Source organism: Amblyomma maculatum, chromosome 2, assembly GCF_055883805.1.
Source record: "Amblyomma maculatum isolate TAMU_Amacu chromosome 2, ASM5588380v1, whole genome shotgun sequence".
NCBI classification, from domain to species: domain Eukaryota; kingdom Metazoa; phylum Arthropoda; class Arachnida; order Ixodida; family Ixodidae; genus Amblyomma; species Amblyomma maculatum.
Window position 1 is genome coordinate 33,137,771 of NC_139345.1, and position 17,800 is coordinate 33,155,570.

The following is a 17,800-nucleotide window of genomic DNA, read 5'->3' on the forward strand; positions in this document are numbered from 1 at the left end:
CAACACTTATATCCCCGCCCAGGGTACCCGATCTGTAAAAACGAGAATGTTGAAGCCGACATTCACCACTTGTTGTGGGACTGCACAGCACTGAAACCGAAACGAATCCAGCACCTGGCGATAGCTGGCCTTTCAGCAACCAATCCTGCCTCATACATCCCTTAGACGTAGGGACATCATCATCGCTCACTGCTGGACTTCATAAAATCAGCCAACCCTTTTCCATTCAAATAATCATTTATTCATCCTTCATCTCATACCCTACTGATGCTCTGAGACAATAAATATTGTTAAAAGAACAGTTTTATAATCCCGCTTTGATCAAGCCGCAGGAACGCACCTGTACGACCAAGAAGAGGCATGTCTAACTGGGAATGTAAGGGGCCAGTGGGTTCGATTCACATCTCAGATGTGTACCCAAGGTGGCATCTCGAGCGAATTCGGCCGTGACACGTGGTCTCGTGACGTCCTACAAAGAGGTGGCCAATGAGTGCACTATCATGACACCTGCCAACTACCTTCTGACAAAGGGATGCTTGTGAGGAAGACTGGGCAGACAGAGACACAGACATGCCATCTACGAGCCTGAAATCCCTGTCACCGGCGAAACACTACCCGTCAGAGGCATACTTATTATTTTTGTACCATTTTCGTACACGCAATGGCTTTTCTAGTAATGGATCTAGTAATGCTCTTGCATTAAAACAGACCATCAAGCACAAGCACTGAAACTACCCACGCCGTCACCCCACAACGGTGGACAAGATAGAACCTGCTCCCTCGCAAGGAGGTAGACCGGACGTCCACACAGAGACCGGCACGTCGCAAACAAAAAGTATTTTATAGAGAAAACAAAACAAGAATGCGGAATAAAGCTAAAAAGAGGCCGAAACGGCAGAGCACGCAACTTCCTCTGGGCGATGGCGCTTTGGCCCGTAAAAGTACGGATTTCATCGCAACTATCTCGCAGACGTGGGGACACACAGGCAGACGCGGTAGGGAACTCCTGGAATGCTTCGGACAGGCAAGCGTCGGAACGTGCAGGCAAGTTGGCAGCGGAGAGAAGAGTAGCCATAACAGCAAAGAGAGAAATCGTCGCATTCGGCTTCGAAGCGGAGACTGGCCCGTTCTCTGTTTCTTCGCCGCTGACACGAACGCGCCCAAATGGATTGAAAAGAAAAGCACCTGGAAGGGACGAAAAGGACAGTGAAGGGGAGCGGCTAGCTCGTGCGCGGCGCGCTCGCGTTGGAGAGAAAGCAAAGGGAAGCGCGTCGCGCAGAGGGCAGTAGAAGACGAAGGTTGGTGGAAGGGGCTGGGTGTGGAGGGGGCGGTGAAAGTGGGGGGATCGCTCGTTTAATGGGGCCATTGCGGGAATAATTCATGAGACCCGAGCTGGTCCAATTACTGGGCTCAGTGCCCTACCGTCGCTGACGGGCTGCATTACCAAGCACCTTCCTTTCGGCTGTCCGTTTCCTTTTTGTTTCTTCCCTTTTCACCAACACGCCGCGAACGTACACCCGCTCCACCGAACGTTTCTTCTTGCATAGACAAAGATTTGCACTCAACAAGCAAGCAGAAAACTGCCTCCAAAGTAAACACAAAATTAGAACTGAGCGAAGAGACCAAAGAAGAGATAAAAATAAAAGGAGGGGGGGGGGGGGGGGGGGGACAAGGAAAAAGCCTACCAAGGAGCGTTTCAACGCTCCGGGAATAAAAATTTCACTTAGCGACTGGCGTAGTAATGCCGGGCCGTCGACTGTAGGGAAAGGAAGGGAGAAAACTGAGAATATGCGAAAGACAGAGGATGGTGCGGAGAGGCGGGGAGGGAGGGGATGTAGGAAACGGAACGGAGCGGAGGCCACGATAGAAGCGACGGGATTATGCAGAGAAAAAACGAAGGAAGAGTGTCCGCCGGCAAAGCCATCATTTATCGAAAATGTACGCCGCGCGGACGCGGCCGTATTCATGCGCGGTTCTTGTTCCCCATGTGTGCATGCGTGCGTGTGTGCGTGTATGTGCAGGAGAGAATACCACGCGCAGGGAAGACCACCTGGAATAACAATAATTCCGGAAGCCTGTCATGCTCTCAACGCTTTTTCATTCTCGATCTTTTGGGGAGTTATGTATGCTTCTCGCTTATTTTTCCCTTTTTTCTTCTCGTTTCTTGCGCTTTCATTTATGCATATTTGTTGTATCGTCGACATGAGACGAGAATTTTATTTAACGAAGGAAGCAAGGACACAGTTAAGCAGGTGTTCCTGGTTTGCCGGCGTCGCCCCGTTTTGGGGATACAGGCGAGAAGCAGGGCAGAAAAGGGTGCTCGTTAGGGAAAAGCCAGAGCACGCTCAAAGAAAGCGACTCTGCGCTCCGCGTTGCTCGTCTCGCCTGCAATCAACTCTAACAACACGTTTCAGATTCTGTATCGTCACGGTAGCATAAAGAGGGGCAGGGGAGGGGGAAACCAAGAGAATAAAGGGAAAAGGTGGTGCATATTTCTTTTTCGCATGACAGCACACACTGCACAACGGGCTGCGCATGAAGACGATAAGGAGAACCTTATATACGGCCTGGCAAGTAGCTGCGGGCGGATTTGTTTTTGATGCTTGGCCTCATCAAGAAAATGCGTGGAACACTCGTCGCGCGCGGATTTGAAGCCCCCGCTTCGGCACAATTTCTTACATTGCTGTGGTGCACTGGCGAATAAGGATTGCGTGCTCGCATTCTCTCTCTTTTCTGGTGCAGCTTTTGTGCTCCTTTCGCTTTGTGGAAGATAAAAGCTACGATGTCGGCACAGTGCCTTGGTGGCGCCGTGAAGAATTATGTCCTTGACAGCAGGCACGAGGCGAAGATGTCATTTTTTTTGTCGGCAGGGGCAGCGCGTTTTTTGAACAATTAATTGCACTCTCTGCATGCAATTTGTGCGTTTCCAATATAGTTCCTGGTCTCTTTAGCCTCATCCTTCCAATTCCGATTAGCATCGCACTTTCAGAGGAATCGACAATACTGGTAAATTTTATCATTTGTGCCGATGACATCACACTTCTTTTCAGCACTTCTACTCTCAAGAACTTGGCCAGATTGGCAACACTACACTTCAAAATCTATATGAATGGAGTCAAGGCAACTCCTTCGTTTTCAGCACTGACAACACAATGGCAGTAGTGTTTCTAACAAAAAGTACAGTTATCGACAGAATTCCAGAGCTCAACATTAACGTTACCAGTATACCATGCGTCCCTGATATGAAAATGCTAGGCCTCATCTTTAACGAACACGTGCCGTGGAATGAACACGTGCGCACGCTAAACTGTCAAAAGCTTGCAGTGTAATAAGCAAATTCCGGAACATGCTCCCTCAAAAAATAAAGGTCCTAATTTACAGCTCTTCTTTCTAGTCATTTAAATTATGCTTTGCTTGTATGGGGAGCTACAACGTTAGCAAACATAAATCAATTACAGTTCCCCCCCCCCCCCCCCCCCCCCCCCCCACAAAAAAAAGGCATCACGTAATATAACCAACAGCCCCTTTGGCTCACACAGAGCAAGTTTATTCGAGTTGCTTAACATTATCCCAGTCCATAACCTGTACAAGTACACTCTCGTATTATCGCTCATTAAAAAAAGAAAACTGCACAACATAATTATGGAGGAAGGCACAACTAACACAAAACATGAAACCAAAGCAGTTTTGTTACACGCCATACTAGAAGGTCTCGTTTAGCAGATGTAACTATGGTCATCAGAGGCTACAACACCAGTTACCTGCGATACTTCATAAATTAAACACAGCAAAATATCCGCATTGACACACTAAGTTCTCGATCATGGACACTGCAGTATATCCGATATGCTTCTGCCAATGCGTTACAGTCGTCTCTCCCAAGCAGTGTATAATAACCTATGCTATTGTATTTTTCTGTGCTATTGTTTGCTAATGTACGCCACTGTATTACTTGATGAATGGTGCTGTTGTAGTTTATATTTATTTTTATTCATTTTTATTTCTATTCTTTTTATTTATTTATTTTTACTTCTGTTCATTGCACAGCTTTCGCAATTGGATTGTTTGCTCCTGATGCCGGTTGTTCTGCTGCCGCCGGCAAAATGTAAACGGGAGCGTGTGGTCCTTGTCAAGCAAACAGCTGTGTCGGCTTTTTGATCGCGCTCCCAGCACCACATTGTTTGATGCAAATAAATTGATTGATTGATTGATTGATTGATTGATTGATTGATCTATTGATTGATTGATCTATTGATCTTGTTGTGGCACCACAGCGACGAGGACAGATACGGGTCTTTCTCCGTGTCTGTCCTCGTCCCTGTTGTGCCACAAGAAGATTAATACTTACCAACTTGCCCAGTTTTCTACCCTTGTTCAATTGATTGATTGATTGATTGATTGATTGATTGATTGATTGATTGATTGATTGATTGATTGATTGATTGATTTATTTATTGGATCACTCCTACCTCCAAGAAGGATTTGCTGCATTTCTGACCCGACTAGCCTGATTACATTGGCTTTAATTAGTGTGAAAAAAAAAAACTACCGATCAGCTTTTTTCGCTAACCACGTTTTTTCCGCTTGTAACAAAACCTGAGGTTTATCCACCACTCAAGGTTAGGCAGTCTTGTGGTTTGAAATTCTTTTTGGGGCGATTTGAAGTTAATTTTAACATTTAATTCGATCCTCAACACAAGTCTTATAGTTTCACGTCCGCTTCTCAGTAGTACGTACCCTTCCCTTCCACAGACAGTAGGCTTTCCTCGCTACTTCGTGCTATCGAAACTGCGCTGACTACAGACAAGCATTCCCGTCTTCCTTCGGGAGATTCATCACTCTCTGGTGTTCAGTATTCATCTCTGGGTCCTGCTCACGATGGTCGTATGTCCTTTAGATTCATTTATAGAAATAAATCTGAACAATATAATAATATTATTGTGAAAAGTAAATTTTCAGATAGTAATTTGGGTGCCTAATTTGATAGCGCAAATTTGGCTGTGAATGAGCACTACCGAAATAGAGATAGGTCTTTTTCAAAAGCTGTTCGCGAATTCTAATCGTAGATACGCTACAAACCGCCTAATAGTTTTATGAATCCATCCAGCAATGCGAATTTAAGCTCTCCTAAGGTAATCCTAAGGTGACTTGATCATCAGTGGAAGATCCGCGAAATAAAATGCCGGACAGATGTGTATAACACCTCGTTTTTTCCACTGACGATCAATGAGTGGAACCGGCTGCCAGCTGGCATCGCTGAGTGTTGCACTGAAAATTTATTTCGGGCTTTTTTATCGGATGTGTGACGTGGCGCCCAGTTCTCTTGCGTGTGTTTCCTTCATTACTTTGTTTTTGAGTGTTTTCATCACTTTGTTCGTCGCGCAGTTGCCCCCTTTAGATGCATGTTTTTCATTCCGCATTATCACTTGTGCCCTGTTATTTTCTTCATTTTTATGTATTTTATCACTGGCGCTCCCAGCAAGATTACTTGTCATCTCTCCCCCTGCAATAATGTCTTCGGACGCTGCAGGAACTTGTAATAAATAAATAAATAGTGCTATCGAAACTGCGATATTACACTCTGTATGCTTACCTAAGTACCGCTCGTAATATTTATCGCTCCGAATGTCTTTAGTCATGCGGGCAGCTAACCATTTCGAAAAGGTTGCACGTATAGAGGGTTAGATCATTACTGACCTCATACAGAAAGACGTTTTTTGACACTCTCAAAATTATCAGGAATACGTAGTTACAATATTATACAGTTTCCTCACTTTTAAGTTGCGATGTGTTTACATTTTCACGCATAATTTCCATTTTCAAAAGTGAAGGAAACACCAGCATATTTCATACACATTTTATACTTTGAACTTAGTGAACAAATCTGCATTCTTACAAAAACTTGTCACCTAATATGTTAAAACATTTAATAGAAATTCAAACTTTAAATGGGTGTGTATAGGCGCAATGTTTCAACGTTTTTATTCCCTGCTGATTTTCTTTTTTTTTTTTTTTATAAGGAGACCGTAGCTACGCCTCTTCTTGGCGTACCTGCGGCCACCCGAGGTCTCGCTTTAACTGTCGTAGTATTGCTTTCTCAATAAAATCAGCCTGCCTTGACATTTGAATTCACGTTACCCCTATACCACGGGCAGGAGCTGACAACTCGGGTCGCTCCTTTCATATGGGAGGGTGATATCAGAATCAGCCTGCCAGAGCCGTTTGCATTCTCGTTACCCCTACGGCACGCAGGCATGTTAGTGTGGCTTGGTTGAAGCCTGACTTTATATGTGGGCTGGTAGCTAACGCTTTAGCGTCATACCCTTAAAGGATGAGCTTAAGTGCCCCCAATAATGTTGCACCTTACAGTGATAAAGCATAGGGTAATAATGTAGCAGGCAAAAGAAGCTTCCGCCGTTGCTTACGCAATTCAACTAGGGTTCACCACAGTTAAACCACAACTAATTTTGTTTTTATTTCGAGACGTCACATGGGGGGGAACATTAGGGAACAAAAGTTTGACCTATATATGAGCAAAAAACAACAATAGACTAGATTGACGACGACGCCTCTGGAATAACCTAGTTGAGCGGCCGAAACAGAAAGTCAACAGACAAAAGAGCTTACAGAAAAACGGCAGGCAAGACCGGCCTCCAACCAAAAACCTGGTATGGGCGGAATTAAGCGCATCTCTTAATTACGCAGAACACTGCTTACCCCCTTCCCCACGTCCGCACGCTGCTGTCCATTCTGGCAGCACTCTACATCTCATACCGCTCTTCTTTCCGATGTATGAATGAAACCGAAAAACAAAAGGAGCAACAAGAAGGAGGCGGAAGACGGGAGGGAAACGAATGGGATTATGGAAAATTGGAGTGCGTCAACCACCGAGGATTTTCCCACTGGAGCGAAGATCACTCGAGCACACAAAATTAGGAGCGACACCATACGCAACGAGCATGCAAGGACGAGACGACGAAACAGATCTCAGGGCAGTTTTGCAACAGCCTCTTAAGAGAAGTAAAGGCCCAGCTGGCATCCGCAAAGTTTTCCGAATCTCGCTGTGGTACGCAGCTGCCTATGTTAGGCTGCTTTTTGACTGTTGATGTAATGCGTTGTAGTGAACTGCTTAATGTAAGATGGACTTGTGATGAAGAAATTTATTAATACTGGTGGAAGCGCATTACTTGCCCAAGTAGTAAGTATCACGCCTGATCAATGTCCGCATGTATAATGTTGTAACCGGTTCATGCTAGGACATCTTATTCAATTGATTTTTTGTTTGTTTGTTTTCTTAACATCTGGCCTCTTATATACTTTTTTGGTGGCTGTCTTGATCCGCACGTACACTAGCTAGTGCAAGCCTTGAACGCGATTTCCTTGCGAACGGTTCCGTGAACTGGATGTCATATGTTAACTCCGAGTACCTAGTTTTGCGCTCGATTGAGAATGGTGGGATTTTATGACAACAACATATAATCCTTTCGCGGTGCATGAGACATTCGGGCCACAAGCCGTAAGAGCCCTTTGCCATTTCAAAAAAAAAAAAAAAAAAAAAAAAATATATATATATATATATATATATATATATATATATATATATATATATATATATATATATATATATATATATATATATATATATATATATATATATATATATATACAAATCAATTTTTTTTATAAGAACATTGGCTGGGCCTACATAAAGCTTTTAGAGTGAGAATCTCTGCCTACTTCACGTTTGCCCCAGTCATGTTTGTGGGCCGTTTGGCTTGGGCTGGCGTAAGGCGGGTGGGATTATTACATCACACCACGTGACTCACTAAGACGAGGCGCCGCTGCTCCGCCGCTAAAATAAGACCTGACAAGGGAGGGTATAACAGTTGCTTCGCCGGCGAATGATATCCACTTTAGCCATGGATGAGGCACGCTCCGGGCCGAGTGCGTCAACTCTTCGGCAGCGGCGTTAGGCCACATCCGATCATTCAGCCCGCCGGGAAGGACTATTGCAGCGGAACCAGCCGCTGACACCGATAAAGAACGACAGGTTCGATTACAGAAGCAGCGGCAGCATGCCCGTGAAAGATGACGGCAGAAAGAGTATGCTGCGACTGCTTCTACATTGTCCTCGATGATGGCTTCGCTAGCTGTTGAGACCGAAGCTGTGGAATATGAGTACAACCGGCGTTTGGCCGACCACACAATCCGAGTGCTCATCCACGACAAACAAGCTTCACCGTGACTTCTCCAAAAACCCATTTTACAGTCTGTGCAACATGTACGAAAGACTGTGGCACATCCAAATATAAGCAAGTCAAGCATAGCTCTTTGTTCTTTATGACTAGACGTATGGGAGTTAAACCTCACCAGTGTTCAGCTTACCTGCCTTTGTTTGTAACAAAAAGGCCCTCTTTTACATTTCCTTCAGCAGCAAAACGCGTTGACTTTGCCTGGAGTCTTTTTTGTTAAGCTTGTACGAGCTCTACTTCAATTTTCGGAAAGAGAAGGTTACTAGTATCTCAACAACAAAAAACCTAAATATATCTGACTTGGTCTACGAGGCAAACATAAGAAGGTTGCTGTACAAAGGACCGCCAACTTAACTTACTCGCAGCCGATCGATCAGCGCACACTGCTAACCCAAACTCGCAACACGAATAGATCACCTGTTTTAGAGTAGATCCAACGTTGTTTTCTTTCACAAATTTGCTCAAGGAGACCTCGATGTTTCCGTTTCTGCCAAAGCCAAGTGGTATAGAGTTTGCAAATATGGCAACTTACCCGATACTGCCCTAAGTTGTTGACCACGCATGGTAGCTTCACTGTGCGGCCGACAATGGCGCTCACGTTCGGCACAGGTTCGGCAAATTCTGGGAGGACTTCATAATCTGCAATAAAATCAAGAGTGTACAATGAACGTTGTGTAAGAAGCAAAAAAAAAAAAAGCACCCGTTGGATATTACGGCAAGTTTCAGTGTATAAAATATTGCAAAGACGAAAGAAGAACAAAAAACCGTTAACACTACTAGAAGGCCACAGCAATGAACATAACCCCGATGCAATGATAACCATCCCCGAGCTAGTGTAACAAATGGCAAAAACAAGACATCCTGCTTTGAAAAGAATCGACTGTCGACTTCCGCCAGCTTCTTGCATGGAAAAAAAAAAAATTTCGCTGGGGGCCGATAAACATTGCCCACCGTTTTTACGCATGACTGAAACCGCATACTTTTTCATGCAACAATTTCAGCTTTGCTCCTAAGGTCTCTGACGGTATCGTTTTTTTTTTATTTATTTAAAACAGGGACAAATGGCACGAGGGTAGATGTAGTCATCTTTTCCTGTCATTAATCTGTTTTGTTATCCCGCAGTTCTAGACGACGCCGTAAAAAACGAATTGCATTGAATGAAGTGCAAAAAAAGGAAACGTTTAACGGTGCGCCGCAGCACAGGTTTTCCACAGCGTTTGAGTTTCTGTTGACATTATCAAAAGTACAAATTGACCCACCAGAATTCACACAGCTTATACGCGTTAGCAAGAAAACAGGTTTATTTCAGCTCAAGAAACTAACTTAGCCCTCCATGAGAAGAATGAATCTGCAATGTTCTGATATATGCGAATGATAAAACTAGAGAAGACAACACAATAGTCGTTCAACTAATTTAAATGTATTCTGGATTGAACAAGATGAATTCCATGAAGCCATGTGCTACAAATATGCAGCAGACAAAAAAACTTAACTTCTCTAAATGGAAAACACAAAACGCTGAAATGATTTACGAAGTACCACAGAGCAGCCAGAACGCTACAATGGGATAACCTCTAACACCATATCAAAAGCGGTTTTAATGGTTGTGGGAGGAATGAGATATGCCATGCCAGTACAAATTTACATAGTTACCACAGTTACAAAGTCGTTTGTAATCCTTTTTTTTTTCTTCAGTTAGGAAAACGACGGTGACAGTTGCCCTCTAACTATACTTGCCTGCTAGCATAACACCGACAAAACATATTTCGCTTTGAAATCACTTTGTTTTTAGAAGCCTATGAAAGCTTTATTTTAAACACCCGTTATAAATAGGAAGCCGGCCTGGAAATCAAGACGATACGCGTTCATTTCTCAATTCTACCAACAAAGCATGTTCTTTTGAAAGGAGATGAAAGGGAGGCTAGTTGGTAGTTTGTTACTTGATGACTGCCTAACGTTTGTTGTAAGACTGCAGAAAAGAATACGCCGCTACTGACTAGTATTTGTTAGCGGGTACCGAATTAGCGCAACTTCCAAGCAACAGCGGAACTTGTTTTGTATCTCCACGTATTTGCCTTGTTGAATGAGCAAGCAGTGCTGTTATGCGTTTTTTTCTTTGTTAATGTTTATTGTAGTAGAATATATTGGGCGTTATGCCCCTATTTTAATGTTGATTCTGTACGTGTGTGTGTGTGTGTGTGTGTGTGTGTGTGTGTGTGTGTGTGTGTGTGTGTGTGTGTGTGTGTGTGTGTGTGTGTGTGTGTGTGTGTGTGTGTGTGTGTGTGTGTGTGTGTGTGTGTGTGTGTGTGTGTGTGTGTGTGTGTGTGTGTGTGTGTGTGTGTGTGTGTGTGTGTGTGTGTGTGTGTGTGTTTGCGTGCGTGCGTGCGTGCGTGCGTGCGTGCGTGCGTGCGTGCGTGCGTGCGTGCGTGCGTGCGTGCGTGCGTGCGTGCGCGCGCGCGCGCGCGCGTTGTGCTGGCCTGGTACCGCTGTTGTAGAGAACGTCCATTCTGGCCTCTAACCAAAAATTGTGCCTCGCGTCTTCTCGCTGGAGAAAGCGAGAATTTTGCTACGTTTTCTTCGTAATTCGTGTTCTCCTTTAAATGCCAAGCAGCACAAAGTGATATGCGGCATTGATCAAATGATTCCCAGGACCTGAAGTGACATTTGTATGTTTAGGTGTACTTTAACTGATCCCCGTCCCCACCTATAGACAGCTTCGGCGAAAAAACTAACTACCGGCATGGTGACCGTGGAAATATCTGATTTTGTGGTGCAAGAAGTGATGAAGGGCGCAAACGCCACTACGAAGAGATAGCCCATACCTCGAAGTAAAGGCATCAACATTTTCCACTGCTATAACATTCCGGACACATACTGTCAATAGGTGCCCGTGTGATATTTTAGTCATTTCCTCGTGTATTTACATCTTTGAATTCCCTCTGCTGGTGGCGATTCTTCACTAGGCGATGGCACTGCGTTGACAGTTCTTGCCTATATTTTAGAGCAGCTTTGGAGAAGTGAAAAGAGAGTTTTGGACCATAGTATTTATGTTTTGGAGCATATATTTTGGATCGAATGCTTTCAATAATTCCAATTTCCTTCTCCTGGCATACATAAAATTCATTTTGATTCCTTTTTGTTTAAAGCTTAATGCGGTGCTGACTACATTGGCATATGTTACAAAACAGGACAAATAGTCAAAATATGTACAGATAACGCCAGCTGATATGAGCAAACAATTTAGAACAGGCTAGCAGAAAATGGAATGCTTGCTTGTACATTTCATAACTAGACGTAGAGTTTGACTCAAAGCTGGTGACTATTTTGGCATGATAGATTCAAAAGTAGAGCGTATACCACTTTCATGCGCTTGATTTGGAGTTCCCATCAATGAGCAGTAAATTCCTGCTGCCTTGTGCATATCCTTTTTTTTTTTTTATGCCGGTACTGATAAAAAGCTGGGTCCTCGTCAGTGCCTTTAGGGAAGATAGGCAGCACTGAAGGCAAAGCCTTTTTTCTCATTCACCTTCTTGGCTTCCCTGTCTTCCTAGTGGCTACTCACATTATCGCTTGAGCCACACTGGTGCCTTTTTTCATTTCAATACGTTGGCGATAGGCCCTTTGTGGGTTACGAACATTCTTGAGAACATTTCTAGTGATTGGCGCCTTTCTGGTGCCCTCGCATAACAGATTAAGTGTGCCTTTGTAGGCTTGACACACTTTTTATTGATAAATAGGCTCTATGGTGAGGTACCTAGCTGCTTGTTTTCCCAGCGAAAGCATTACAACAACTCATGTAGCTCTTTGTACCCGGACAAGATTCCTAATGCAGTCTGGTGTCTGCTTCGATTGCTCTTCTCGCTTCTCTCACCACCGGGGATTTGAAAGACTGGGAGAAGGTGCTGTCATGTGCACAGACCATTTTTTTTTTTAAATTTCCTCAAATGCTTGTGTCTCGTAATAAATTTACTTCCGAACGTCAGATTTTATTGGATGACATTTTTTTGTAGGCAATGCCATTAGTGGGCCCTCTATGAAACAAAAAGTCATGATCTGCAAAATTTGATGGTAAGACATCGACGTAGCCGCACGCTTGGAGCAGTTCCGGAGCATTATGTGTTTTGTACCAGGATAAAACAGGAAAAGCAGTTTGGAGCAGAGGGAACAAATGGAGTAACATTTCCACCCCTGCCCACAGTCAATTATGGTCCTTACCCATAAAAAGCTTGGAAACATCATGGTTGCTGCATTATGTTAATGCTTATTGCTCATGTACGCATCTTTAAAAAAATGTATGCTCGCTGATACCTAATCACAGTAACAAAGACTAGTAGAATCTTTGCAACGGCATTAGGCTATTAAAACTGTCTATGTTGAAATTGCACTAAAAGGGGAGATGGCCCATGTATATAAAAACAAGAGCAGAAATAAAATAAATATTGCCTAATATGTTTCACTCTGTTTTAGCAAATTTTGCTTAATTTCTGGCGCTACAAACTGGTTTGGAGCAAACTCTGAAGCAGCTACGAATGGCTCTGAAGGCGTTAATGGATAAATAAAGAAGCGTATTCTGTCTGTAGCAACATTCCTTTTTTCTTCTTCTCTCTTTGCAAGCAAAAAAAATAGCATATACTAAAGAGACGCATGCACCCGCAGCTTCCTTGGACGGAGAAAAGTTGCCTCTCCCCGCGGGATCATTTTGACGTGCCAGGAAGCAGATAGCCGAGTAAGTCGTTATGTCGGCGTCAAAGGACCACTCGTGTTACAACAAGCAAAGCGCACATCCTGGATGGAAGCTTGGCAAGGAGAGAGATAAAAACAAAGCGCGTTTATATAAAAATAGGCGCAAGCTGAACTGAAATGCGCTCTGAAAGGAAGGCTCGTGTCACATAGCCCATGGCATTCTGTTGTTCACTCAGTTCTTTTTGTTTGTTTTCTCCTTTCATTTCCCGCAAGAGTCGTTTAAGGCGCTCAGAGATCGAGCAAGAACGACCCGGTATTTGCTGCGTCTCTTTTATTTTTTTTTTCGCTCATTTTCTTCCCGGCTCCACTGAGGAAGATAGCAAACTACTTAATAAAGGTTTCCTCTCCTCCTCTTCTGTCGCAGCAGTACAGCGCATCATGTCTGCTAGGGCTTCGTGTAATATTAAATTTGTGTTTTGAGGCTTGGAGGAAGAATAGTGTAAGGAGAATAATCCAGGAGTTCAACGTTAGGCTGAGTTGAGCTCACTGCTGCACTTTTTTTTTTTTTTGAGCTACAAATATGTTATTGGTGCACGGCCCCTTTGCGTTCCTTGCTAGCGTCGTGATTGCCTGCACGTAGGGCAATATGCTTCATACAATAGAAAGAAAAAAAACGTGCTTAGCTTCATGAAATTAACAGCAGCGACAGTATAACAACAATTTTCCCTCAGCATGCTTAGCCTAAAAACAGCTCTGTTACGGATCTGTTGGAAAAAGAAGGAAAGCGTTACGGCTGTGTTATGCCTAAACAATAAAAATTCGTATAATCTCATTTCCCATAGTTGCGTATTATTCGAACATCTCCTGGAATAAATTTAGGAAACTAATTTTTACAGCCAGAATAGTAATCCTCAATCATACTTTGGCCCATTTGCTCTAGTTCTGAGCGCCTGATATCGGTCAAATTGCCCAACTATCATCGACGACGTGCGACATTGTGTTGAACAGAAACCATAAATCTTCTTGATGATGTAGCAATGTGCCAGTTGAAAATATAGGTTGTTTCATCGGGAATTTCATTTTTTCACTGAATGTTCTACAGTGCGTTTCTGCATAACTTGCTCCTGACTCTTTGACTCTTCATGCATCCAATTGTCCAAAAACGTCTCTCAAGTTTGAGCCTTGTCGCGCGGACCCAGCTCTGGCGGCTCTTCTCGCGCAAGCTCTGTTAAATATTGGTTGACTCGATTCATGGCTAACTTATTTCGCAAATAGGCTAGTTTCATTTAATCGTGGGTCGAGCGTGTGCATGTTAGCCACTTTCTCAACGAGAGGACTATCATCTCCGCAGTGTTCCTGTGGTGGTTTTTACGGTAATCTAGATCATTATGGATACCTAGTGGTTGTCTGGTTGTCTGAAAGACCTCCGTGGCTGTGGTTGCCTGAAAAGTTTCAGGGTGCTCCTAAGATTAGGGAGGGAGAGAGATGCAGAAGGGTCATTCAACTGCGACTCAAAATATGGACCTTAATTATTATCTAACTACTGCGGCGGTGTAGCACTTGCACACTCAGCGACGCACGGCTGGTATCATCTATAGCTTAAACCCCATTATTCTCAACTTCAGCTTGAACACCTCGCATCCAAGTCTGTCTATATCTGCGAAACTGACATTATCAAGACGTATGCGCAAAACAAGCAAACAAAGTTTACCGACAACGGAAGGCATGATCATGGCCTATATATGTTAAATCAAAAAGGTAAAATATGCACTGCACCTGAGGTCGATGAAGTTTCTGGAACCAACCAGCCTATTTTATGCAGTAGGGTGAGCCTCCATCATTCCACACTCACTTTCAAAACGAAAGACAAGCAGTGAGATATCTGGTAAGTGCAGCTGGATACGAAGGCAGCGGCACCAATGCGCGAAGGCTCGCTTAACAGAACCACTAGGATGTCGTTTTATGGATACTTTTTTTTTTTTTTTCCATCGGTAGCTCTCTTGATTCTACGCACATAACGTATAATGCGGACTCTTCCTGAGGAGAAAAAACACCTTATCCTAATCATAAAAGACGAAACGAACTAGCGTAGACTGTGAACCTTCCCGGTTTCTTTAACTCACTTTTTTTTCCTAGTCCTTATGACATGGCACAGCCAGTGTTAAATGTAAACAAACAAAATATATAAAACTGGAAAATAGACAGCTCAACTGAAGCGAGATTCCCGAGCATAGTGGTCAGCGCTGACGCTGCCTGATGGAAGAGACGGCAGCCCCAAGATCAGGAACGAAGACGAGGAAAAAATACCAATCCTAAAAGTAGCGGGCGAGGGCCTGTGCTGCCACGAGCGTGCCAAAGAGTCCGGTGGGCGGTCAGCCAGGAGCGCTCGCGCCCAGGAGCAAGCGGTTCATTGTGGCGTCGACCACTGACTTAATTCGCCACTTGTTTCCGACTTTGGCAAGCAGTCTCCTTCGAGGGAAAAACCAGGGAGACATCAGGCGTCGCCCGCGATCGGACCCACTTGGTCCGAATGGCCTCGCGCCGCAGATGGGCAATGCGCCTTCGCAGTGAGGTGCCGCGTCATCGGGTTCCAACGACGCCTCTCCCGTTGGACAGAACGCGGAGCCTTCTATACTCGAGACCCCAATGCTCCCCAGTGCTCACAACGAGCAAACCCTTCCCCCTCTTTCTCTAGCCCTACTTCTTCTTACCCGATCTTTCTATTCTCTCTCTCTCTTTTTTCACGAGAGCCGGTCGCGAAAAGTCATCAAAACGCATCAAAAGTCGGCAGCCTGGCCACAATGGTGGACGATGCGGCGCTGAACGTAGATGGCCTGGAAAACGACGTTATATGCCTCCCGATACTTACGCCGTTTTACCATTTCGTTCTGGTTGCTTGCTCTCTTCTCTCTATTTGCTGTTGGTTCTCTTTATACGAAACTTCTTAGAAGTACAAGTTATAACCAAAACGGCCAAGCCAGCCCGAGCCGCGAGAAACTGGGGATGGATACAGCCGTGCCATGCCGTGCTGCTTATAAGCGCCGAGTTTCGCGGTTTTCTTTCACCGGAAGCTTTCTATACGTTGATGGAGGAAGCTATCAAACTTATAAACAACGAAACACTAAAATGAAATAAAAGAAATGCCATTGGAACGCAGCTCAGTATCCTCAACGATAGCAGAATTGTCCTTGGAATGCAGCTCAGTATCCTCAACGATAATGTTAAACTTAATAACAGCCCCTAACTCAGAGTCCTTTCCACCGCAATGGACGAGGCCAAGCATACTGATCGTACAAAAACAATAAAATACACCGTGCAGCTAGTGAGACTAAAAAGTAAAGTAACATAAAAACAAGCACGTCTATCACTGCTTTATTTATCGGTGTTGAGTAACAAATGCCCAGATGAGTTTGGTCGTCTTCTTCCTTTATTTTTTTGTATTGGTTTACGCCAAATAACCGTAAAACTATGACGGCAAACCATATTGTCCCTCGGGTAAACCAATATCATTGCTTTAATTTTTTGTTTTCTCTCAGCCTTGACGCTGCTTTTTCTTTTTTTTTTTCGTTAAGCGCCGAGTTAATAGACTTGACAAGCCCACACTGCTTAATTAGCGTGGAGTTAGCTGCTGTTAACTACCTTCGAAAATGAAGAACTGAGTACGCACAGGCATTAATCGGATTAGCAGTTCCTCTCAGGTGCCTCTTTTTTCGCGGCACCCTTCACCCGCTCACTGATAACAGTTGAAGAAAATAAAAGACACAAGCGGGGTAGCCTGTCGAAAAACAGAGTTTGCATATGCGTTACTAACCGAAGGTTTTGGGCAGCTTGCTAAAGGTCTGTAAACTGGGTATAGTGCTTCGCCATCTGCGTAAACAGAGACTAGTCTGTAGAACCCACGAAACATTGTTCCGGCAACTTCTACACTGACAATGCGTTTGCATTTTTGAACAATGTAGTAGTTTCTTGCCTGCCTATATAAAGGATCGAAGAAAAAAAATGCTTTGACCTGCTCGTTCTACACGCTTGAGTGAACTGGAAGTCCGCCCTAAAAACACGGCGCAAACATAGGTAAAAAACACAAAATAACCTTGGCAGTTCATCGCGACTAATACCTTTTTCTTTTTAGTGAAGCAAACCTTAACAAGACCTGCAAGAACGCATCAACAGACAGGATAAGCGGAGGTAAACCGTTTACAAACGACTCTAGGCAACAGGAGGGAAAACTAGGGGGTGTGGCAGACAAGAATTTTATTTGACGAAAATTAAAAGAGTTCAAGTAAGCCAGCACAAAACGAAAGCACCGCTTCCGCGTCACACATATAGAAGGCACACTGGGAAGAAGCCTTATCTCACCGACGTTCCTTTCCGCCTCGTTTTACAACTTCAAACAGAAAACAGCGCATCGGAAATTCTTCGGCTTAAACAAATAGAGAGGCTGAGCGAAGGACGAAGTGAGAAAGAGTGAGAGAGACAGCGCTCCGCCAATAATAAAAGAAATGGTGCCAGCGCAGTTGCAGCGCGTAATTGGCCCACGTCAATGTTGGGACGCACGTTTGCAGCGCAGTAAACGGGTAGCGCCGGCACGCGCCACCGGCTTCTGGGCGGTCGGCCACTAATGCAATACAAATGCTGCTAACCCGTCTAGCGTTTCCGGTCGCAGGTGAAACAGCGGGGCACGCGGCTGGCCCTCGCGCTAACCGCCTCGACCCGTGTACGCTGGGCGAAACCTATACGCGCAGGAAGGCTGCTGCAAGCGGGTGAAAGAGATTGAACGGGGTTTGTAGCGAAACACGAAAGAAGAAAAAGAGAGACGCAGACAGAGGAGTAGAGGACTGATATTCAGGCAGACCACTCGCGCCGTG

At 44.4% G+C, this 17,800-nt stretch overlaps 1 protein-coding gene across 1 annotated transcript in view; it reads right to left on the reverse strand.

The window, feature by feature from the left end:
- The window catches only part of LOC146198303 (lachesin-like), a 106,768-nt gene that overhangs the window by 39,751 nt on the left and 49,217 nt on the right, over window positions 1-17,800 (reverse strand). The window contains exon 3 of the mRNA XM_084591883.1: window positions 8,785-8,891. Coding sequence (XP_084448009.1) covers window positions 8,785-8,891 — 107 coding nt within the window. The remainder of the gene's footprint in view (window positions 1-8,784; window positions 8,892-17,800) is intronic.